This window comes from Squalius cephalus, assembly GCF_949319135.1.
Source record: "Squalius cephalus genome assembly, chromosome: 7".
In the NCBI taxonomy this organism is placed as follows: Eukaryota; Metazoa; Chordata; class Actinopteri; order Cypriniformes; family Leuciscidae; genus Squalius; species Squalius cephalus.
In genome coordinates this window covers 26,422,238-26,447,333 of record NC_137128.1, presented here as the reverse complement: position 1 = coordinate 26,447,333, position 25,096 = coordinate 26,422,238, and the positions used below count along the sequence as shown (strand labels likewise).

Genomic DNA, 25,096 nt, shown 5'->3' with positions numbered 1-25,096 from the left:
GAACAACTTGAGGGTGAGTAAATGATGACAGAATTTTCATTTTGGGCTGAACCATCCCTTTAAAGAAATTTTCATTGTTAAAACCAAAGTTATTTTATTCTACAAGATAAACGTGTTACTTGAATGCTATGTAGTTTCACAGAAATTAAACTGAGATGTTGTTAATGGCTATAGCCCATAGGTGTTTGTTCCTCTTCATGAAGTCATGAGTTTAGCTCCAACACGTGCCTGGAAGTTTCCATTGATCCCAATGACCTTGATTAGCTTGATTAGCTGCTTCAGGTGTGTTTAATTAGGGCTGGAGATAAAATCGGACACCCCTGCCGTAGTGATTTTTTTTATATTGAAGCATTAATAGATTTAAAAAAAAAAAAAGAAATAATCAGAATTTAACGATACTTTAATCATAGTTAGAATATTTTGTGTTCAGCAACTTTTTTTAAAAAGCGAATCGTATTGTGTTTAGTATATTAACATTCTTGAATGTGGCAACTGAATTGACTTGTTCTCGAGTAACATCATGCTTTCTTTTTCAGATTTCAGAGAACCCAGAGGAAAAGAGGCAGTAGTCTGATGTATGACAGATTTTTAAAAACCTGAACCGTTGGACCACCTGTAGTTATGACCTCAGACTTCTGAAGCCAATTTTATTTTTAAAGGTTGAAATGCTTTTGTCCTATTTCTCCCCCTTTCTTTTTTAAAGAATGATCTTTTAATATATTTTTGTCATTGATTGATTGAATAAAATAAATTAACTCAACTGCTGGAAATGTGTCATTTATATTTTAAAAGGTTTTTGCCAAATTTTTGGTCAGGAATTTGTTGACGCATCATTGAAGTGTAGTTGAAATATTAATGTTGTTTCAACATTAACTTAGTACATCAGATGGCAACATTGGTTGACATTCCTTTTCAGTTGTATTTTCAGTGTTTCAACAAAATGTATTTAGAATCAACATCACATTGTAACATTGATCAAACCATATTACCAAAGATTATTTCTGTTAATTTCAGTGTTGATTCAACAGCAGTGATGTAGATTCAACATCATAGTGTAACGTTGATTCAACAATATTACCATCGATTTATTTTAGTTAATTTCAGTGTTGATTCAATAGCAGTGATGTAGATTCAACATCTTAGTGTAACGTTGATTCAATATTACCATTGATTATTTGTGTTAATTTCAGTATTGCATCAGCATTGGTGATGTAGAATCAATCATAGTGTAATGTTGATTCAACATTAACTGAGGGTGCAAAAGTGATGTTGATAAAAAATCACTTTTTAATGTTGAATCAATACTATTACCGTTGATTTTTGGTTGAAATCTCAACATTGCTTCAGCATTAACTGAGGGTGCAAAAGTGACATTGAAACAACATCACTTTGTAATGTTGAAGCAATATTAACACCATTGATTTGTGATTGAAATCTGAACATTATTTCAATATTAACGAAGGGTGCAAAAGTTATGTTGAAACAACATCACTTTTTAATGTTGAAGCAATATTAACACTATTGATTTGTGGTTGAAATCTGAACATTATTTCAATATTAACTGAGGGTGCAAGAGTGATGGTAAAACAACATCACTTTCTAACGTTATTTCAATGTAATCAGCGTTGACGCATCAACACTGACTCAACATTGTTTCAATGGTTACATGCTATCTGGATTACTTTTGATTTCTGACAGTTTGATTCTGTTTTTGATAGAGAGGGAGGTAGTAACATTGTGTATTTTAGTTTTGGGGTAAAATTAGACAGATCATTAGAACATGAGTAGAGCAGGGAGTTAGTTAGAGGGGTTTTAATTGTTTCTTTGATTTTTGTAAAGGACCCCTTCCTGAGTGTTTTCTTTTTTACACTTATAATCCTACTGAGAATATTTTTACATATAATCACACTAACTGTCACAAATATGAATATGTGAATGAGAGGGGACGATACAAGGTTTGAAGCAGGTCATTGCCCGTGGTACGAGGTAATGCAACCAGATATAAAAGAAAAAGATAAGAATGTTTTTACTATTTTTTATCACTTACTAATCATTTTACTCTTATAACAGAGTTCTTTTAATATTTTAAAGTTTTTTATGAATCAAAAGTGAAGTACATGCATTAGACTACTGGTAGATGTTTCCACGGGGTAAAAAGAGAAATTAATTACAAGCGCGGTCGCCAATTGCCGGACCAGCAAGGGCAGACTCAACTGGTGGTTTAAAAACCCACTGTCTGCTCCAACACCAGATAGTGCCCAGGGCACCTCTGGCAACGATGGAGCAACCCAGATAGCACTCCAGGCCACCGGAAGCGCCTGTGCAGTTCCTCTGGCAACGTGGGACAATCCTAACTTCAAGTCTGTACACTGAGATATGTTGATTATGCTGAAACAATCTTAATTTTAAGTCTATACACTGAAATATGTTGATTATGCTGAAAAATCAAATGTTTGAAGTGATCTATCCCTTCAAGACTGATAATAGAAAAGGAAGGTGGGATCTTTTACTAAGTGGGGGCGGAGATGTTTGGTCTCACTATTCCTCCAGGGTGTACCTTCGTGAGTGGGCTTATTGATAAGAGAGATGGATGGTCTATACTGGCCATGATTGATAGATAACAGAGAGAGGCTTATTCATGTAGATACATTCTGGGACAGAAATGAAGGTGGGACTAGGATTAGTCCCAAAGGGGGGATATGTTGGAGAATTTTCCTTGATTCATGTCTAAGTATGATGCAATGAAAATGACAAGCATGAAAAAATAGGTCTGAAAAGGATGAGAGAATGGAAAAGTACCCAGTATGCATAAGAAATGCAAAGTGTCAAAATACTGTATGAAACAAAGCACCATTATGTGAGGTTTGACCAATAGAGAAGACATGTCTACTGTGTCATGGTCACCAGGCGTGACAGAGGGGAAGAGATAGATTTGAGGGTGCCCGTTGGGCACCTAGCGATAAGAAAAAGTATAAGACATGAACACTGGCCAATGTAACCTTAGATGTCCGGATGGCCAGCCGGCTTCTCACTTTGTTGCTTGTCAATAAAGTTAATTCTTCTGACCTGGAACCTCGACTCTGAGAAACTTCTTTGAGACCTGAAACCAAAAAGAACTATGAATTTGCCACAACATGACGTCTTGTAAACTTCTTTGAAAGATCTTTGTAAAGACACAGAGACATCTATTGTAGAGAATGCAACTATTGTTTTGCGGGTGTGGAATGTTAAGTGCCAGTGTCTCTGAACTCAGATGTTACTTAGCCTTTTTATTTCCAGCATGCCCCATTGTAACAGCACTAAGACTTATTACGTTTTTCTTTGGCGTATTAAGAAAATAATCATGGCGTTCCCACTCCGCATCTCGAGGTAAATATCCCGTCTCCACCCTCCACCAGGAAACGCATTAGTGCTTATTATTATTATATCCTTCCTACCTAGGTCATAGAACTCATCACCTTTTGTCTCTAAAAGCTCAGATTCTTTGTTCCCCCAAAGCACTAATTGCATTTCCTATTTGCTTGGCCCTTCTGTGCCCACCATTCTGGTAAAGACATTAAAGGCCAAAACACTTCTGTTGTTGACCTCTACACATGGTCTCTTGAGGGTCTAGATTATGCAATTTTTCAAAATGATGAAAACAGCAAGTGCTATTTAAAATTTGTTGTTTAAGATGTACTAAAAATATTCATTTACACCACTACATGGAACTTTTCACTGACAATGTCAGGTAAAATGCAACAGTCTGGTTTATGAAATGTATATGCTTTACAGCTGTGAGAAAATAAATTCCCTTTAAAATACATTTTAATCATTTTGTTTTTACAAAGTGTTTTATTCATCTGATAAAAAATTTTATGTGGATCTGCAGAACTTACTCCATACGCTTCATTCTGATATAATAGACATTAAAATTATAGACACATACAAAATGTTAATAGAAAAAGTAAAAAATAATATTTGTGTGTTTGTCTAAGATATCAGTGCAGCCTTAAATTTGGTCAGTCGTCATGACAGGACATAATAATTATACATAATTAAATATATATTGGGGTGAATTTAGGTTGATTTGGACACTTTTTCACAGTCAACTCAATGGCAAAAAGTGTCCCAATCAACCTGAATTATGTTTCCATATTAGGGGTAACAGTAAAGCATCTAAACATACCATGTGATTATTATAATTATAGGCCTAAATACTTGTCAAGCTGAACAGCCATCCTTAAACCAAAATATATACAAATATATATACAAATACAAATATTATCATTTTAATAATAAGATGTTTAGTGACCAAAATCATGGTAATAAGGTTGACGATTTAAGATAGCCCCTTACTGACAAAAATAGCAAAATATGAAATAAAGTGACATTTGTCCTTGATGTTGTTTTAAAGCTGCAGTCCATAGTTTTTCCTCTTTGTCGCCATCTCTGTTCGAAATCTGTAATTGCAGTTATTCGCGGAACTATCAACTTTACGTGGGTTGTGCCTCGGCACGGCACAGCGCGGATGAATCCAATGTTTTGAGGAGAATGTGCGGCTGTCAGTCACCGCGCCGGTGTGGATACTGTCATTCGCAATCACAGATTCTACTTTTTGGAAGTATGACCAACATCAACATAAGACTTTTCACCGCAAAATGTCATCTGAACAAGTAAGTAACATCCACTTTTGTTCTGACCAACTAAGAAAAGAAAAAAAAGCATTGCAGTAAATCGCGCTGATTAAATCTAACGATCACTTATCATATCACATCAAACCATGCAAATTATACTTTGTTCTCAAGTTGTTAGTGTTAATAACATCAGCACTGCGTGACTACATTTAATGCCCTTCCGATATTTATCCTTGTTTTCGCATGGGCCCGGATGCATATCTCTTTTTTTCCTGTAGCCACTCCGAAGTCTGAAGTCTTTTGCATTTTACAACGGGTGAATCTAGTTGTCACTGCTTTTGATTGTCGTTTGAACCTTTCTGGATCCGATATCAAATTGATGAGTTTAATTATATCAAGTGCTGTGAGAAAAGGCTATAATTCTCCACCTCCAACATCCTCAAACGCAATATAGCCTACTAGCCGAGACTCCTTCTTTATGTGTACAGATGTGACATAATGACGCAAAGACATGCTCGAATTTCCTGCAGAAATCAGTACCACTGGAATTAAAAATATTATTACAAGCTTACGTTACCGTTTTGAATCGAGATAGTTTTGAACACTCCTACTTGAGCACTCAAAAATTTATTTTGGATAATTTTTAACCCAAAAAAGTTACAGACTGCAGCTTTAAATTTATTTTTCTTTTTTTCTTTTTTTATTATGTAATACACTTTAATAAAGGGGAGTTATGATGGTAACTGGGATGGTAACACAACGTAAATGTTATGCACTAAAATCTAATAAAATGTAGTGAAAAAAAATTTAAAAAAATTATTAAAATGTGAATATTTTCTAGTACTAGGGAATTCGGTAATGAGGTAAACAAGGCATCCTCGTGAAAAATAAAAAGTATAAAATACTAGGACTTACTGGATTTGTATTGATGTGTTGGGAAGAAATTCCTGTCAGCTTTTTATTGTTAGTCATTAAACAAGTTCATATGGGACATACAACATTAAGTGATCAACATTGTCTGAAATTGCTCAATCATAAAACCCTCAGCAAGACTCGGCCTGTATGTTCAGTATATGTTCAGATCGCTATGAATTCATGAGAAGTCTTTTGTCATATGTAGCCTACTGAATTTCCACCTCTTTGTACGCCGAACGCTTTGCGCAGTCAATGTGATTGGTTCGTTTCAGAACATCTATGAATTATGCACCTCACGTTGCGTAATTTTCCAGTCAAGAGGAGACAGATGGCGCATACAACTTACTGACAAGTTACTGGAAAACAAACACAGCGAAACAGAGCTACGCGGCCAAATAAATGGTAGCCGAAACAGCTCTTGTCAAATGATGAGGAAATCCGCTGAGTGTTGACAGCGCCATGGATGATCAATGTCAACATGTGATTGGCGATTTATGTTGCGGTCAATGGACTTTCTGCACCTGTTTGCATCAGAAAAAAGGCTCTCGCCGCTGGGGAAGCCTCGCTGGTTCCGGCCGAGCAGTTTCAGCACCAGCGCCGACGACGGCATCAGCACAGCTGACGTATTCATAAAGCAGAGCAAAGCGAAGATCTCACGCGATGTCCTCGGCGGTATTAGGTGAGTGACACTCACATACCAGACGCTTGCGTGTGGTTATCCAGCTGTCCTAGGTTAGTTCAAATCTAAAATATTCTTGTTTCAGTATCGCTGTGTTTTCTTTCTTGTGTATGACATGATTGATAGCTATTGGGGCAGGATACAAAACTAAAGGTTGATATCTGAAGCTCTGATATTTGTCCAGTAGACATCATTTGCCTGTTCGTTATCTACTGTTGATATTGTTTGTAAGTGTGTTAAATGGTATAGACGCTTCACCTGTATGTGGTTGGCACATAAACACCTAATACACATAAATATTTCCTACGTATTTATGAAATAACTGTGCTCATTCAAGTTGTTACCATTATGTCATCTTAACATTTGACCCTATATATATTTCTCATGATATGTCCATTGATTCCTGCATGTTATGCTTGACAACATCATTATGTTTGAATGCAGTCACTTGAATCTATAATTGTGCTTTAAAAGCTACTAGAGCTATAGCAAGTGAAATGCATATTTGTAATGTCACACTGTTAAATGCTACATCGTTTTGTCTAGTTCTTTTCTGTCCTCCTTATCTAGCTCTTGCAATTCGGTAATATCACAGAATGGCACCATAGTGTGTTATTTATTTATTTATTCTTCAACAAATTCAGGCATGAAATGTAATTTTAGCCCTTATAGGCTGCCAAAGTGAATAATGTTAAAAATTGAACTGTCATTTTCTTCACACTTCATGTAACTGTCACTAAAAAAAAAGCACAGTTTGTGACACAGTGGTAACAAAATTGATGACATCTTTCACACAAGGACTCTGTTTCCTCCAAAGAACTGCTTAAACTTAGAACAAGGGCTTCCACATGAAGAAAGCTGCATTTAACGTATTGGCTCTGGTAAATAAAAGAACAACTTGATACAATTTGGCACATTAGCAATAATCCTCTTATTGGATTGAAAGGAACAGTTTCCATACAAAAGCATACTGCCAGCAACTTCTCATTTAACCATATTTCTGGGCATAATGCTGAGCTTTAAAGCTTTAAGGATTTATAAGTGTAAAGTGAGGTTTGGTAGACAACGACTCTGTAGAATTGTCAGTTTGGTTTGACCTCAATAGGTTGATAGCTCAAATGTAAAGCTGAAGTGGTTTGTGACCGCGTGTGCAGAGTGCAGACGTTTCAGGTGTCATATTTTGTCTACTAACTATATAACTATTATTTAAAAAAAAATGGGTTCATCTTTTTGGGTCAAAACACAATACTGGATTTGGCTTGTTGGTAACATTGAACTAACCAAATGAACAAGCCAAAACCAGTCATGTGTTTTGACCTATATATATATATATATATATATATAGGATACCACAACAATAAATTCTTTCCTCTTGCAAACAGAGAAATTGCTCAGAGGCCGTCTCTTTCATGCCAGGCAGTACCTCATGGGGCATAAATCTTCCATCGCAATGGCACCCACGGAAAACTGTGATATTCTTATGACATTCCCAGGTGCTGAGTTTATATCTTTCAGTTTTGCACTAATGCAGTTTTTTGTGTTTTCTCAGCTTTACATCTTAAATAGTATGTAATATTTGCTACCTTATAATATGAATGTAAATGTGCATTTTGTATAACATCTATTTTACATTATAGAAAAAAATAAAGAGTGATAATAAAATGTGAATTTTAACATAATTATTTTTATTAGATCTACTGATAAACATATTCAGCTTGTTATCTTTTCCACAGACACCACAGATGACCATACGCTGTTATGGTTACTGAACCAAATCCGGTTGGGAATTCCACAAATCAGAATCCAGATCCGACAGCATAAATACACGCACACCTATGCATTCTTCATTGCCTCAACCTTTGAGAAGTAAGACACTGTAGACAACCTACTTATTGTATTGTATTTTTCCATATTAAAAGTCTGAAACGTTTGACGGATGGTCACTCGGTCCTAAATAAATACAGCAGCAGAATCATCTTTGATTTTTGTCTGAAGCTTGTTGCGTGGAGCTGAACAGATGGGGATGCAAAAAGAAGTGAAGCCACGCTATGGAGGCGGCACTCGCAGGTTTTCGTGTGAGGAGGATGACATCTATGAAAACATTGAGAGTGAGCTGTGTTTCTTCACATCACAGGTCTGTTTTAATCTCTCATTTCCTGCCTTACGCAATTTCCTCATGTGAAATCATGAATGTCTGATGTCATAAAGGTTTAATATTTATTTAAAAAGGATAATTTTTCTCTTGTTATTTTTTTTAGGAGCGTCAGAGTATTATCAAATATTGGTTGCATAATCTGCGGGCCAAACAGGGCGATGCCCTTCATAATATTCACTTCCTGGCGGGTCAACCAATAAGTAGATATTTTAGCAATTCTTTACTTCTAAAATGTTTTGTTTTTAGTTTAAGAATTCATGTTTTTTTCCTGAATTCACTGTGTCCTTGACAGTACCAGAGCTTATAGCCAGGGGCGTGATTCTTCAGATGTTTCCCCTTCATGAGCAGAGAATCCTGAACCAGTTGATGACGTCCTGGGTTCAGGCAGTCTGTGAGAGGCAACCTCTAGGTGAGAACTCCTATATTTTCACCAACATGCACAAGAGGCGACTAACTTTTAGTTGTTCTGAGATGGCTAGTGCTTTTCAGTGTTTGTGTAATGAGATTCCTCCAGGCCACGGCTCTTCCTTTAGCAAACAAACTCATGTGTATCTACCTACTTTCTACAGTGCTGACTGATTTGCTCTAAGCAAATATGAAGTGCTACAGTATGAACTACCAGTCACTACATGTCTTGTTATGTGTAATTAGAGCTCTAAAAAGGAGCCAGTCTTCATTGTGAAGATATGTTAGTCTAGGCATATTTGACTGTATTGCAGTTCAGACGTTTTGTATTTTACCCCAGTCCCAATCTAACAGTCTGTCTTACCATATCAAACTTTACCATGTTTTGGAGAAAAATACATTTTCCCTATAAACTTTCATTCTAATTGCATATTGTAAAATGGCTTATTCAAATGCTGATCTTTTGGTTGTCCTATTCTTGACAGATGATGTGTGTGATTATTTTGGTGTGAAGATTGGCATGTACTTTGCGTGGTTGGGCTTTTACACCAACTCTATGCTGTATCCAGCAGTGATTGGCTTTCTGCTCTGGATCTTTGCTGAGTCTGATCAGGCAGGTTATTTTCCTTAATATAAGAGTCCTATACTTTTAGAATGGAAGTATAAAAAGTATACAAGAGTTTTTCATTTGGTAATGAGGCCTGGTTTTTATAACCAACTCTTTTTTTTTTTCATATGTAGACAAGTCAGGATATCTGCTGTGTGGTATTCGCCCTTTTCAATGTGGTGTGGGCAACACTGTTCCTGGAGAGATGGAAGCGAAGGGAAGCAGAACTGGCATACAGGTGGGGAACGCTGGACACCCCCACAGAGTCACTAGAGGAACCTCGTCCACAGTTTCGGGTATGCTGACAACATTTTTACATGACCTTATATTTAACACAAAATTAATGATAACAGCAGGTGAAAGTTATTGATGGTCATCTCTGCCCAAAGATGAATTTTATTCAAGTATGCTGATTTGATTTTTTATTGCTTAATATTTTTGTGGAAACAGTGATAGAATGTGTTTCAGGATTGTAAGTTTAGAATTTGATCATTATATATTGGTTTCCCACCAGTGTTTAAATCAACCCCTGGACTGAACTGTAATTTTTGACTCCTTTTGCAACATGAATATCAGGGAATTAAACGTTGCAGTCCAGTGACAGGCTGTGAGGAGTTTTTCTACCCACCCTGGAAGAGGAGAATGTTCCGCTGGTTGGTCAGCTTTCCCATCTGCATCCTCTGTCTCTGCTTCGTCTGCTTGGCCATGTTTATGTGCCTGGAACTTCAAGTAAGGACTCTAAACTTTGCTACAAATCTTACTACAACAGGTTATTTAAAATATCTTCTGCAACTAAGTTTCGAATATATTAGTTATGCAATTGTCCCAAGATATTTAGGACTCATGATGTCTTTTACAGGAATTTGTCATGGAAACGAAAGAGTTGCCAAGCATATGTAGATTTATTCCAAAAATTCTACTGGCTATAACTGTTACTGTATGCGATGAAGTGTACAAGAAAATAGCTCTCTGGCTCAATGATATGGGTAAGTCTTATATCAGCTTACAACATAATAGCATTTACAAAAAAATTTGGATTTTCGTTTTACAATATGTGTGCATCTGAATCATAAATTGGGTCATTAAATTAGCAGCAAACTTGCATTCTTGGTTATTTCACTGCTTGTTTGTTCATTATTGGTTTTTATTTAGTGACGCCTGTTTATTAATCTTTCCATTTTAACAGAAAATTACAGACTTCAAAGTACTTATGACAATAATCTCATCCTCAAAACTGTTTTAGTAAGTTTAACTCTTTATTTCATATATTTTGATAAATGTATGAAGTGTGTCTGTAATGGTTAAATATTGTGTTCTGCATTTTAAAGTTTCAGTTCATAAATTCTTACCTCAGCCTTTTCTACATCGGATTTTATCTCAAAGACATGGAGCGGTTAAAAGAGGTAACATAGACGACAGAATAATATTAAAGCAACAATGTGTCATGAATGAATCATTCTGCTCCCCATACAAAAAAAATGACTCTCTTTAATTTACAGATGCTGGCTACGTTATTGATCTTCCGCCAAATTCTACAAAATATTAAAGAAGTGTTACAGCCATATCTCTATGAGCACCATAAATTAGGTGCTCTGAGGACGTTATGGGACTTAATTCAAACCATGCTCCTGAACTATAGCCATTTGATAGTGCAAAGAATACGACTGACTTGCCAAGCCAGTCTGGACATGAAAAAAAGTGGCACACCTCCTGAGCAATCAGAGAAGAGAGAGAGGAGGAGTTTAATCGGCAGCTACAGAGTTCCCAAATCAGAAGAAGGGGATGATGATGCTGGTCTGAAGCAAAGGAAGGTCAGCTTCACAGAGAAGGTGGAATACAAAGACAAGGTTGTAGAAGCGCCAACACAGGCCAGCTTACAGGACGATGGCAGTCCTACCCTTGTGGAGGAAGGAATGGATCCATCCTTAGTATTTGATATACGTGATGATGACGATGATGATGATGACAGAGAAATGGATGATTCTGTGAGTAAACCCCTAGGACCCCAGAGAAGAAAGACAAAATCTGCTCCGGACAACAACAGTACGGAAAAGAAAATGTCCTGGATGGACCCTCCAGAGGAGACTGAATCTACTGTTTTGACCCAACCGGAAATTGAAAGTTGCATGCTAATTTATGAGGTCTGTGCACGTCCACCTTGATCATCAGTTAGCTGATGCCATTGCTAATAATACAAGTTTATAAATACTATTTTGACACGCATGTGCTACTTTCTGAACCCAATCATGGCATTTTTACAAATTATATAAAAAACAAGACTATTTTCTTTTGACTTGCAGGATACTCTCCAAGATTACCAGGAGATGTTCATACAGTTTGGCTATGTCGTGCTTTTCTCTTCTGCATTTCCTCTGGCAGCCATGTGTGCCCTCATAAACAACATTGTAGAGATCCGAAGTGATGCCTTAAAACTTTGCACAGGCCTCCAGAGACCCTTTGGGCAAAGGGTTGAAAACATTGGACAATGGCAGGTCAGGAGATCTATTCAGATTAATTGCTTAATAAATAGTTCATAGCAGATTGTATTTCTTATTGGTTAAACTTGTTTGTGTTCTCTCACTTTTGTTTGTTATTAAAATTTAAACAGACCGCAATGGAGGCAATGGGTCTGATTGCTATAATTGTGAACTGTTACCTTATTGGTCAGTGTGGACAGCTGCAACGACTCTTCCCCTGGATGAGCCCTGAGGCGGCCATCGTCTCTGTTGTAGTATTGGAGGTAAAGGACAAGTAATATATTTAAATAGTAAAGAACTGATTGCAAAAAATTAATAATCTTTTTTTAGAATTATTTTGAAAGAATTTTCTAACCAAAGCTGCATTTATCTGATAAAAAATACAGTCAAAACAGTAATGTGAAATATTATTGCAATTTAAAATAACTAGCTAACTTCTTTTTAAATATATTTTGAATTGTAATTTATTTCTGCGATGGCAAATCTGAATTTTCAGCATCATTACTTTGGTGCTCAGAAAGCATGTCTTATTATCAATGCTGAAAACAGTTGAGCACCTAAATATTTGTCTGAAAACTGTGATACACACACTGTATATATATATATATATATATATATATATATATATATATATATATATATAATTTTTTTTTTTTTTCAGGAAAGTTCAAAAGAACAGCATTTATTTGAAATAGAAATCTTTGACAGTATTGCAAATGTCTTTACTGCCAGTTCTGATAAATGTTAGAATATGAGAGTTAAGAGTATTAAGTGTTGTAAATGGAATGTAACTCTTTATTTGGTTTTCAGCACTTTGCCATTCTGCTCAAATATGTAATTCATGTTGCAATTCCTGATATTCCAAATTGGGTGGCAGATGAGATGGCCAAACTTGAATACCAGCGGAGAGAAGCTCTCAAGGTATACAGCACATGATGAGCATAAACAATAACCAAATATTTTTAATGTATAGATATACATTTTTTAGCTGATACTGATAAGTCATTAATTATTATCATGTTATGGCTAATAAATGTCATTTCTCGGTTTGGTGAGTTGAAAGGGCTTGGTGATTGTCTTTTTACAATGTGTTGTTTGTGCATCAGAAACATGAACGCCTCGCTCAGCAACACCAACAGCAGCAACGGAGGAAGTCTGAAGAAGAAGAGGAACATCAAAAACTGGCAGAGGAATTGGCACGACAAGACAGTGAGCAAGACAAGTCTGATCTCAGAGGGGGTGAGGACCATCACCATGAAAAAAGCCCAGGGGCCAAGTTCAGCTCTGGAGGAGATAAACTCAAGAGACCCAGCTCCCTTTTAGGCAACAATAACGTAATGAAACTCAAACAGATAATCCCACTCCAGGGTAAATTCACCTCTACCACTTCTCCCACAAGTGGTGAGGCCAAACTTCCAGGTTTTCTGAAGTTCCTCAAGACTCAAGAGATAAAAAAGGAAGCCGCTGCAGCAGTTGCGCCAGCAGCTACACATGGCAGCCACGAGAAATCACAGTCTCCCAGCAAGTCCTTCAACCCAGGAAAACTCTTCAACTTTGGAAAAGAAAATCCATGTTCTGAACAGCAAGCGAAACCAGAAGATGCCTCAAGGGCCACTAATGCACAACACACAAATGACCAAAATCCCTCATCAGAAGAGCTTTCATCTGAGGTTGAAAAGAGTGAGAGCTCAGACTCTGGTAATAATCTTTCAAAAAAACAGTGAATGAAATGGTTATACAACTCAGTTAATATATAGCACTGACTGTGATGCTTAACATTTGCTTAAATATCATAAAGCAACCATGTAGTGATTGGAACTGCATGTCAAAGATCATTTTAATACAATATATTAATCTGAGTTCTCCATATTGTTTACTCACTGAAGGCGGCATGCTAAAACACATGCATGATCAAATCTGTTTAGGCATGGGCAAGCAAGAAAGGACGTTTGAATGAGCACTGTAATCATAAAAATTGTAAAAAGATTTTCTATTTTTCTACGCATTATTTTTTTTTTGTATGAAACAGTAAATATGACAATCTAAAAATATTGTATTATCCTTGCTTATTTTGATCTTATGAATGTGAACCCCTAACGCAATAAAATGGAATTACTGTGAAAATATATTTAAACAGTATATCAGACACAATATACACCGTTACTTCAGAGCCCTGTTTTTTTAAAACGTTTGTACTATCATCGTATCAAAGTAAATACACATCAAATGCTTAAATAAAATATGATACCATACATACATCATGACAAATGTAGTTTTTATTTCAATATGATTATTGTGATTTTAAACTTGTCCTAACTTGAATACTTCAACGTGAGCTGATATCATTTGTGAAACAAACAGTAATTGATCTGTTCTGGGGCCGTATTCACAAAGAATTTTAAGGCTAAAAGTAGCTCCTAACTGGCGAATTTAGGAGCAACTCCTAAAAATAATGGGCGTGTCACTCGTAACATTAGGACTCCTAATTTTTTTGACTAAGAGTAATTCCCGAAGCATTTTAGCCCTAAAAGTAGCACCTACGCCTGGGACAGCTTAAAAGAAGTCGAGAGGACTCCTAACTCACTAAGACCTTCACAAACCGCTTTTTGTGGCATTTCACGTTGCGATGTTTTGAAATGCGTATGCGGCGGCTACAGGAGCTTCCAATCGCGAGGGAACTATTTTGCATTGTAGGCATAACTAGGGATGCAATAACGCCACCAACAACAACCAAAACAAGGCTACTCATTGCATGTAAACTAATTGTAACGTTTCATTGTGAATCAAATTAAAATGTTCTTCTCTTTGCAAACGTAGGCAGAGGCATATAGTGACAGATTAATTCAATAATGGTGCAAAGATATTGCATGAATCCATATGTTTCATTAGGCTACTAGGCTATTTGTTTTGCCTTACTCTTTATTCATGTAGGCTATTTATTCAGTTATTCATCATCTTCCGTCCTTCGCACTACTTGTGTAGCGCACGCATTCTCAGACCTGTCACCTGTCACTCATCATCGTAGGGGAGGTGTTTGGAATCATTCCCGCGTTACAATCATCAGCCAATCAAGGTGGTCACTTCAGTCAAGCTCGTGCATGAGTAATGACGTCATCCATAGCAACGAAGACTCACTCTTAGTTTAGGAGTTGTCATTTTTCTTTAGAAAAAGAGTAGGTCTGAAAGGCGTTGTGAATAACTTTTAAGAGAAAACTCCTAGCTAAAATCTTTTAGTGCGATTTAGGAGTACTCCTAGTGGTAAGATAAAATGCTTTGTGAATACGGCCCCTGACCAGGGGGGCAGGGTTTCATATTTTCTTGAAGCTTCCCCGGGCGCCGCCATTGGCTAGCAGACCCCCACCTGCTGTTAGCATCCCATTGACTCCCATTCATTTTGGCGTCACTTTGACAGCGAATAACTTTACATCTGAGGCGTTTAAAGACTCCATTTGTCCATTATTTATTTCTAAAGAAACACGAAAATGTATAAAAGGCTCCATTACCTTGTAGCTTACGTTATGGCCCTGTAGAAGCAGTTTTTGTAAAACTAGGCTAACGATTGCGTCATAACACGCGACTCTCTGCCGCACAGTAGAGAAATTACCGTATGGACAGGAGGAGAAGCTCGCGGGCAATCGGGGGGACGTGGAGGCAAAATTACAAAATAATTAATCAGAATACTTAGCAAAAGTTGCTCCTGCTCCTAGCTCATGGACACCTCCTACTCACACTCTCCGTCTCTGCAAGTTTCGGAAGGGAATGATTCAGATTTCTCTTGGCACAGCTACTAGAAGACAGACGGGTTGCTCACGTGACATCTACGTCGTCAAGCTCAGTTTGAGTCTGCGCAGTACGCTCGACCCCCAGGAAGTGAGTGCTTCTAATTGACTTCACTTGTCTCCGTTGAAACATATGGGGTCGCTGTGTCCAGTTTATACACTGTCTATGCCCCTGACCAACACTGCATACAGAGGATCCTTTAACATGAAAAGAAATACTAAACTGGAAGTGCGAATAAGGATGAGATCCATTAAATAAAATCAAAAAAATGATGCTACTGTGCATTAATTTATTTAATTTGACAACTATTTTATAGAACCCCAAATGCTCTACTGCACAGCTGACATTCAACTGAGATTCACTACAAAGGTGTATCAAAGCAACTGTCCGGTCAGAGTCTCAATGTGTGAGGGATTTTCGTCCTTTGAGCATTCGGCGCAGGATTACTTCGATTCCACCTGGAGCGCTAATTCTTTTGATCCAGCCATGGGTCCTCTTTCGTTTGATGTTCTTTGGTTGATATTCTGTCCCACGCTTGACTGTGCGGACTTGTTGATGGTGGCAGAGTGGTTGCTGGAAAACACTGGCTCCCTCTGCTTTGATGTCCAGGTTTCCTTGCAGGAAAGTTTTCTGCTCGCCCCCTGCCCTTGACAGAACCAAGGAACCGATAGAGCGTAGTTGACTGCAGCTGAATATGGTAGGGTGACTGCCATTACTCCTGTAATATAATTAGAACATAATGTAATGTAAAATGTTTACAGATGCATGCATGCACTGTAGAGGAGCCCTGAAGACTGTAACCCAGTGTGCCTCAAAACTGAATGGCAGAATGACAATGTACAGATGACTTTGTACATTGGTCTGACTTGAATGACTAATGAAAAATGAAAGATAATATGAATCTAAACATATTGTCGCTCTTAAAAAGAAAGAGATCAGCATTTATTGCACTGCATTTCATACTGCATATATGCACAATAACAATATAATTTCACTCTTTTAATGTTTTTGTGCAATTTATATTTAATCTAGTTTTGCAATATATTCTAATTAGATTAATAACATTGGCGCATGTGTGGCAAAGTGAGGTTATCACCACAGCTGGTGGTTAAACTCACAATTAGCGGAACGTTCAGCAAACTAATTTACCACAACTTGTTTTTTAAAGAAATGAGTGGTGCCACATACCAAAGCAAACTGTGTGCCCCCGAAAAGCGCAAAAAAGCTGTTCGTAACGTCGTGTTCATTTCGGCAACAGCTTCCTTCCATCAATATCATACCAAAGTCATCACGTGCTTTGCATCTCTTCCTCTGCTGGAAGACTGGATGGAGTTTTCAAAACTCACTACTGCCCCTTGAAGTCAAACTCCGAATAACATATGCGCAGCTGCACACTAGTAATATTTACTTAATTTTATTATAAAAAACAGTAGCTTTTGGAAGGGAAACCATGCATGAATTCTATCCAGAGATAGTTCAGCTCAGTGTGCTGAACCATGAGTAAACCAAATAGACAGACTTGAGACTTCCAGTTCCAGGAGGGACTGGGAGTGAACTCACTGGATCTGAGAGCTGCGCGGCCGGAAGCGGAAGTGTGTCTGAGTAAACGACGTTCTGCTAGCTTCACGAATCACAACAGGCAAAATCGGCAGCCAACAGTCGATTAATTTCACAAACCTGTGAGGTGCAACACTTTTAGCCGCCAAGATGTTTAACAGAATGACAAGCTTATGGATGGGTGATGTAAGTATTCTGGTTTTGCTTACTTTTCTTCGATAATTCAGCGAGTATGTATGTAGCAACGTTTGGTTAGAAACCAGCAGCATGTGGTTTTAGCTCGATGTTACGCAAGCACGACCAACAGGCCAGAACAAGTAAACACTAAACAGAACAAGTCACTACAGAAATAAATACTTGATGTACATCGAATTAAAATACTGTTATATCGTAATATGTAAACATAGTTCTGATTAATAGTTTGTTTCCTCGTGTTTATTCTCGAGAAGCCCCTCATACTTGCACAAGTGCTTTTGTGTCGTAGTTTTAAATATTGAGACAAACTGCATTTCCGGTTTATGAACTTACCAACTAAACAAGTGTAGTAACAGTTACACTAAAACGTAAGTTAAGTCAACTTGAAAGTTAAAGTTTTATATCGCTGGTGATTGCGCTGTAAACGGACACGTGACGCTGACGTTTGCTTTTCCTGTAAATTATTAACGTTTTTTGTATATAAAATATGCTGACATGGATCTGCTTGAACTTAGGCCATTAATTGTATTATTTGTTTTTCAGTTAGACCCATACATGGATGAAAACTTCATTAAGCAAGCTTTCAGCACAATGGGAGAGACTGCCTACGGTGTCAAAATTATTACACATCGAGTTACTGGGTAAGATTACATCTCTTTTCTAAATAGTGCAACAGTCTGTTCCGGAAGTAAAAAAAAAACATTCATTTTCTCCAAAGGGATTTTTTAATGGTAATTTACATGGGTTAGACAATGAAACTGAAATTTTAGACCACAATCATTTATTAGTATGGTGTAGGGCCTCCTTTTGCGGCCAAACAGCATCAATTCATCTTGGTAATGACAGATACAAGTCCTTCACAGTGACCAGAGGGATTTTGAGCCAATCCTCTTGAACAGAACATTGGCCAGGTCACTATGTGATGCTGGTGGAGGAAAATGTTTGATGATCTGGTGGCAGTTTGATGGTCAAAGATGATCTGGTGACAGTGCAGTTCATGGGAGATGTTCGACTTCACTTTCATGTTCATCAAACCGTTCTGTCACAACAAGTCTTGCTGTGTGATACATAATGTGCATTATATGCTGATACATCCCCTTCAGGGTACAATTTTTTAATCATTAGGTGAACATGGTCCTCCAGAATGGTTGGGTAGTCCTTTGGCAGTGCCCATCAAACACAGTAGGGAATGCCATGATACTGATGCCCAAACCATCACAGATCCACCCTGTGCTTCGCTCTGGACAGCAACGGTCCAGGTGTTAGGCCTCTTCGGGGCTTCTCCACATGTGGGACAGTGGAGGTGGACTCATTTGAGAACAATATATGTTACACATTGTCCACAGCCTAAGATTTAAAGTTTTGCATTGTTGGCACCAATGAAACTGACATTTGGCAACCCAAATCCAAGCCTACTGATAGACCTACTATGAGCTACGAGGTTGAAGCCATCGAGCCTGCATCATTTCAATTTAATTTTTTAAATAATTTGTTTAACAGTGGAATTCCTGGTGAAAAATCTCATTACCCATGATTACCCAGAAAAATCTCCACCAATCAGAATCATGGCAAGCAAATCACACCAATTTTTAGCACCGCTCACTATCATGAAGCAATGGAAATGACAGTCAGTTTCCCTACATATCAAGCTAAATATACATAGTTTAAAAAAAAAGTGTAAAATGTTGTTAGTCTATATAATAAACATCTATATATCACTATTTTTATATTTCTGTTCATTATTTTGTATTTTGCCATGCTTGGGATTGTAGTTCTTTAAGGGTACACAGTCTTATACCTTTTGTCCAATTTTCAAATTACTGTTCTGTGTTTCCTCAGAGGCTCGGCTGGATACTGTTTTGTGGAGATGGCAGATGAGGCCAGCGTTGATCGTTGTGTGCAGAGGCTTAATGGGAAGCTGGTTCCAGGATCAAATCCGGTGAGACGCCAAACTTGCATCTATTAAATTGTATAGTTCATCTATACAATTTAATCTATTTGAATTCAATACATTCATATATTTAGATTATTATAGGAAGGCATATCCAGCATGGCCCCCACCTCATATTAGACATTTCAGTTATTACTCTATACATTACTAGTGATGAGCAAGTTACAGAGCTCAATTTCTTCCCTAAGGAAGGTGGTTGAGGCTGTTTATAAAATGACTTTGTTTGAAGCTGGTGAATAAACTCTGTTAGGAACTAGCTGACGAATGGGATAAAGCCAGTACTGATTGGTGGAGGTATGTGGAAATAATAGCTTCCTTACTCAAATAATAAGACACTTTGTTAGCGAATTATGTCCATACTACAGGCAAAGTGTTATTCCATTTGCTCAATGGTTGTATTTCTTTTCTTTTCAGCCCAGGAAGTTCAAGCTAAACTATGCAACATATGGGAAACGGCCAGAGCCTGGGTAAGCACACAATGTCCATAATAACATTTTGGTTTCTGATCTCTTTTTGAGAAACCAAACAGAAAGCAGTTGGTTCATTCTGTGACAACTCAACCAGAGGTGCCCGGCTCAATTTAAATTTTGTTAATATTTGGAATATTATCTGGAACGAATAGGAATGAAAGCCAAAATATAAAATGCCATGGATAAATATTTACTGAGTAATCCATTATTTTGTAGAGGGGGGGGTAAAAGTGACTATTTACCAATATACATATCTTTTTTCCTTTGTTTGGAAACAACACCACGTCTCTTGTGTGCAGGAATTATAATTCATTATTTTTCATTTCAGTTAGTATTGAGCAAAAACTGTATTTTTCCATTCCGGTTTCAGAGTTCTGAGGTTTCCTTAGCAAAAGGTTACTTGTTAGAACCAAATAAATGCTAAGAACGTTTTTATTACATTTTATAATACAAAAACATTGAAAAGTTTGAAAATAATAGTCAATCACTGCTGTTTTATTTTCAGACAAATACAGTTGTAACCTAAACATTTTATTTGTGTATTTAACATTTGTCGATGAAACTTAGGTCTGTTAACTCTTGGTAGCTCCAGACAAGTTAAAGAACCAGAATCTATAAGGATAGTGATATATCTATAATAATACAAAAGAAAAAGGCAGGCAAACTTTGGATATTTGGAAATAATATTTCTGTGCCAGTGGTTTTCAACCTGTAGGCTGCGGCCCCCCAGTGGGTTGCGACGATATTGCAGGAGGGGGCCGCAAATTAGCCTACTGTTACTAAAAATTATAATTTTGTTAATGTATGTAAAAATGTCTAATTTAATATAATGATTAAATATATAATGAAATAAAAAATAAATATTAAACTGTTACTGTGTATTCACTATTTAAGCTTGCTGTTATGTTAAGAATAAGCCACCAATTTATCTACCATACTTTTGCTGTATACCGTAACTGTGGGCTACAACAGATTTAAACATGGATAAATGGTTATCAACAGGGTCGCTGAAAAGGATAAATGCAGATCTTTCTTCATCTACAAGTAAGGATAAATGTTTAGCAATGCCTGACATCAAAAAGACAAAAATAAAGCTAAACGAAGAAAAAACAGTAAAAACGTATCAAGCCAAGGCACTCGAGAATTTAACTAAATATATAAAAAGCCTTTATTTAGTCATGGTTTAGGCAATTAATCAGTTTACAAATAACCGCACCCCTGAATCTGATGGAGGCTCATTAGCCGTAACTGTCGGTGTGCAGTTATTTGTAAACTGATTTAGGGACCATAGCAACGGGCAGGACAGAAGTCTTATATGTATTACGGCTAGAGAACCCGATTTCATTCTGGAATGGGGCCTGGGCCCGGTAACCCATTATCTGCATTTTTTGTTCATTGCCAGTTTATTCCATAAAGTCTGTTATCAATCTCCGTTTCTAAGTCCCCATTAACCCACGAGACACAAATAGTCAGGTCTGTTAAAATTCAACCAAAAACTTCCGTGTTTGGTTCTGTGGGCCGCGAGTTGGAAAAGGTTGGGAACCACTGTTCTATGCAGTTGTTTTGATAGAAGGAAACGAGATGCATTTGTAGTTTCAACCTAATTTGTTCTTCAGTTCCTCTTTAAAAGAAAAAAGCATACATTTTATGCAAAGTGACCCATATTTGGTTTTTGACCACTGAAAATGTGTACAATTTACTCATGGAGCCACACTGAAATCTCTATATCTCTGGGATTGAACCATATAGGGCCTTACTGTCAGTGTCCTGGTAGCGGGACGCTTGGTGCTTATTTATTGTCTTTGTTTACCATCACATATTTTTATTAATCATCAAATTAGGTATCTTTCAAAAGCTTACACCCTCAGTATTCTCTGAAATCCATTTTAAAATCAGACCTTGTGTTACTATGAAAACAGTACTTTAATTCCTTTTAGCGGACTCCTCCCCCCTATTGTGCAGTGTCATGTTTCATATTACAAAATTTACTGCACTATTTTATAATCTCAACCTTTTCTAATCTTGGGAAAATGCATATCGTTGTAAAGGTCTGAAACTCAAGATTCCATATTTGGTGACTGTTTTGTGATATTGTGACAGAAATGTATTAATTTGTGACACGATAATGCATTAAAAAATGCTTTACAGTAAATTTAAACTTAACTTTTTTACTTTAAGTTTTTTGCTTGCACTTCAGCAATAATCCGCTTTGTGTCTTCTTTAAAAAGAGACCATCCGTAGGTCTGTATTCCACGACTTTCATGAATTACAGCCATTTAAGTTTGGATAGTGCATTTTCACATACCGTATTGTTCCGAAGATAAGATGAGAAAAAATTGTGTCGTCTTATATTCAGGGTCTAGACTTTCACATGTCAATAATACACCCTCAACAATAGGGAGCGCCAAATACGTGCAAAATGTGTGTTCCCCCCAGGACTGATAAACGCAGTGGAGTCATCAAACAACTCTCATTAGTCAGCCAAGAAATCCGGTGTGTAACAGTGCATGTCAGTTAATTCCTATGGAAGTTGAGCTTCACGCGTGAGAGTGAAGCTCAACTTCCATAGGAATGAACTGAAAACTAAGTTCATTTTCGCCTCCACGTGTATTTAGGCTTCAAATCTCAGGTGAAAATGGTCATTTTGACCCCCCTTTGCAAAACAGTGGGTTATTCAGTAAATATTCATCCATGACATTTAATAGTTTGGCTTTTATCACTATTGTTTACCTTTCTTCAGAAAAATATTAACAAAATAAAAAAATGTAGCTGGGGAAGTGTCCAAAATTTGGTTTATTTAACACTGAATGACCCAGCTGCTTTTTTGTGCTTAAATATACAATTTTTACAATAAATAAATACATTTAAATTGTGGAGGTTTTTTTTTTTCTTCACTTTATATGGTTTACTTTCTTTCTCAGCCCAGAATTCTCTGTCTTTGTTGGAGATCTCACATCAGAAGTGGATGACTACCAGCTTCATCAGTTTTTTCTGAAAAAATTCCCTTCATGCAAAGGAGCCAAAGTTGTCACTGATCCCTATGGGAACTCCAGGTATGAAATGTTTTAGCCATCACATGTACTGCATAACCTTACTTGGCTTTTTCTGACAGTTCGACCTACTGATCTTCACCACAGAATGAGGTCTCCTTTATATTTTATTTTATATTTTTTAAAAGCTTATTTTCAGTCGATACTCTTTACCCTCCCTCTCCTAAAAAGGGCCAGACAATACATGGATGTGATTTGCCGTTGTTACAAATCTGCTAAAACTATTGTTTTCCCCATATAGGGTAAGCAAGAGCAACTCACAATTGAAGTGATGCTACTTCATGTTAAAAGTAAAAGTGAAGTTTCAGTTCTACCATCAAATAAATATTTTTACTTTCTGAATACATATTGAAATATGCATTTACTGCATGATGAGGCGCATGAAGAGTGAGAGAACGGGTGCTGATGATCTAGTTCTTTCAAACAGGGGTTATGGCTTTGTGAAGTTTAGTGATGAGAATGAACAGAAGAAAGCCCTTGAGGAGTTTCAGAACGCATCAGGCCTGGGAGGAAAATCCATCAGGATAAGCATCGCCGTCAACAAAGGGTATATTTCATACAATTTTTGATTAATGTTTAACTCATGGGTTTAAGAAATAAATTAAATGTTAAATATAAAAAAAAAGGATCATTTTTGCATATATGTAGTTAAGTAATATTATTTTATTTTGATGTATTATAGTCAACATTTGAAGTGGATCAAAACCTTTCATCAGTTATACATGAATTTTGAACAATACCCGTTCTTGTCTTAGGACAACTTTGATGAACTTTTTTGATCCATTTCAAATGTTTATTACTGTATGTTCATTGTGATTAAGTTTTGTGTGGTCAGTGAGACTTGATGTTTGAACTTTCACCTGACAAATCCACATGAAATCTTGTTATATTCTCTCTTTTACATTTCAGCAACAAATCAAGCAGTTACCACAACCAGAATAACAGCTACAACAGCAACTATCAACAGCAGTACTATCAACAGCCCTATAACAATTACTATCCACAGTGGGGCTATGATCAGTACAGCGGTTACAACTACGGATATAACCCGTATGCTACCCCCCCACCAGTTCCACATGGGATGATGGGAGTACCCCCACCTATGGGGGTGCCCCCCAACCCCGCTGACATGCAGGGATCCACAGAGGTATCTTAGCAGCCGCAAACACAAGATCAATGAAAAGCATTTTTGTTGTTAATAAAAACCGTTTCTGTTCTAAAATTGACCATTTTTTTATTTTGCTTTTGCAGTCCCATGATGGCACTGAGGATGTTGAGGAGGACCCCGCTGAAGGTAATATTTAGTTCCACTGATTAGTTGACCAAATTTTTGATTATAGCAAGAATGAATGTCAGTGAGTTACTCACCATCTTTCTTCTCCCTCAGACCCAAACCTGCAGGTGGATGTGGATGCATTAAATAAGCAATACATGGAGCGTAGTGAGGAGCTCTATGATTCACTCATGGATTGCCACTGGCAGCCATTGGACAGTGTCACCTCTGAAATTCCTATGATGAATGGTTCTTGACTGACTGTACCAACCACTGTCCAGGATTATTATACTTTGTGAAGGAACATGCCTTTTTATAATGCTCTGAGCAAGGTTTCAGAGAATGTTTTTCTCCTTTTCAGCTTTTTATTTGGAGCTTCCTCCCAGCAGACAAGACGTTTTTCTATGTGCGTGTCCATCACCTTTTTTCTTCTTCTCTGAGTTATGTAGTTAAAGTTTTGTTGAGCAGATTTTTTTTAAGATAGATGGAAAGAATCTACTTCATTACCATTGTCATTTTAACCGGGAGCCATTCTTGCTCTTGCCTTATTAAACTTTTCCATTATATAAATTTGAAGCATGCTTTGTGTGTACTAAAACTAAAATTGTGTGGTCTACATTGGCATTTATATCTCTTTGAATATATCCCTTATTGTCTTGTTATGAGACCACTGAAGGTTTTTGAAAGCTTTGTTCAAGAGATGGGTCATTTTTAGCAATGTTTGCAAAGCGAGACAACTGTGTAAAAATGATTGCCACACTGACCCAAAATTAATCTGTCTGTCCTTAAATTACATACGAGTTTGAGCATAATTGAATCACAAGTTTTTTATTTAAAGCTGAGATTTTCAGAAATTCTGGAGTATTTTTGTAATAAAAAAAACAAATTGAGATGGTCAAGGATGAGCCTAATAAATTAATGTGGTGTCTCATTTGTTTCTTCATTTGTGTGGAATAATTTTCTCTG

General features: G+C 37.0%; 3 protein-coding genes across 3 annotated transcripts; 2 read left to right on the top strand and 1 right to left on the bottom strand.

Annotated features, from left to right (window-relative positions):
- Window positions 1-5,843: 5,843 nt before the first annotated feature.
- ano8a (anoctamin 8a) lies at window positions 5,844-14,117 on the top strand. Its single transcript, XM_079875455.1, has 17 exons — window positions 5,844-6,210; window positions 7,593-7,703; window positions 7,944-8,076; window positions 8,206-8,344; window positions 8,469-8,565; window positions 8,658-8,774; window positions 9,256-9,383; window positions 9,512-9,673; window positions 9,954-10,106; window positions 10,237-10,363; window positions 10,564-10,619; window positions 10,706-10,780; window positions 10,877-11,518; window positions 11,678-11,869; window positions 11,986-12,117; window positions 12,665-12,775; window positions 12,961-14,117. Exons 1-17 carry the CDS (start codon window positions 6,192-6,194, stop codon window positions 13,576-13,578), a joined length of 3,012 nt encoding a protein of 1,003 aa, XP_079731581.1. The 5' UTR covers window positions 5,844-6,191; the 3' UTR covers window positions 13,579-14,117.
- Window positions 14,118-15,903: 1,786 nt separating this feature from the next.
- On the bottom strand, window positions 15,904-16,952 carry mrpl34 (mitochondrial ribosomal protein L34). Its single transcript, XM_079875458.1, has 2 exons — window positions 16,823-16,952; window positions 15,904-16,352 (listed from the first exon to the last, which is right to left on the bottom strand). The coding sequence occupies exons 1-2, from the start codon at window positions 16,879-16,881 to the stop codon at window positions 16,034-16,036; spliced, it is 378 nt and encodes a 125-aa protein (XP_079731584.1). The 5' UTR covers window positions 16,882-16,952; the 3' UTR covers window positions 15,904-16,033.
- Window positions 16,953-17,201: 249 nt separating this feature from the next.
- Window positions 17,202-25,061, top strand: trnau1apb (tRNA selenocysteine 1 associated protein 1b). The gene is made up of 9 exons (XM_079875456.1): window positions 17,202-17,377; window positions 17,930-18,027; window positions 19,226-19,325; window positions 19,752-19,804; window positions 22,729-22,860; window positions 23,285-23,404; window positions 23,767-24,004; window positions 24,109-24,151; window positions 24,245-25,061. The coding sequence occupies exons 1-9, from the start codon at window positions 17,342-17,344 to the stop codon at window positions 24,385-24,387; spliced, it is 963 nt and encodes a 320-aa protein (XP_079731582.1). The 5' UTR covers window positions 17,202-17,341; the 3' UTR covers window positions 24,388-25,061.
- Window positions 25,062-25,096: the final 35 nt, after the last annotated feature.

Bases quoted from the DNA above. Each gene is read 5' to 3' on its own strand.
- trnau1apb (XM_079875456.1), top strand. From the start codon at position 17,342: ATGTTTAACAGAATGACAAGCTTATGGATGGGTGAT. The intron at 18,028-19,225 runs GTAAGATTACAT...GTGTTTCCTCAG, and splicing joins ATTACACATCGAGTTACTGG to AGGCTCGGCTGGATACTGTT. The intron at 24,152-24,244 runs GTAATATTTAGT...CTTCTCCCTCAG, and splicing joins TGAGGAGGACCCCGCTGAAG to ACCCAAACCTGCAGGTGGAT.
- mrpl34 (XM_079875458.1), bottom strand. From the start codon at position 16,881: ATGAACACGACGTTACGAACAGCTTTTTTGCGCTTTTCGGGGGCACAC. The intron at 16,353-16,822 runs GTATGTGGCACC...ATTATATTACAG, and splicing joins GGGGCACACAGTTTGCTTTG to GAGTAATGGCAGTCACCCTA.
- ano8a (XM_079875455.1), top strand. The intron at 8,345-8,468 runs GTCTGTTTTAAT...TATTTTTTTTAG, and splicing joins TGTGTTTCTTCACATCACAG to GAGCGTCAGAGTATTATCAA. The intron at 11,870-11,985 runs GTCAGGAGATCT...AAATTTAAACAG, and splicing joins AAAACATTGGACAATGGCAG to ACCGCAATGGAGGCAATGGG.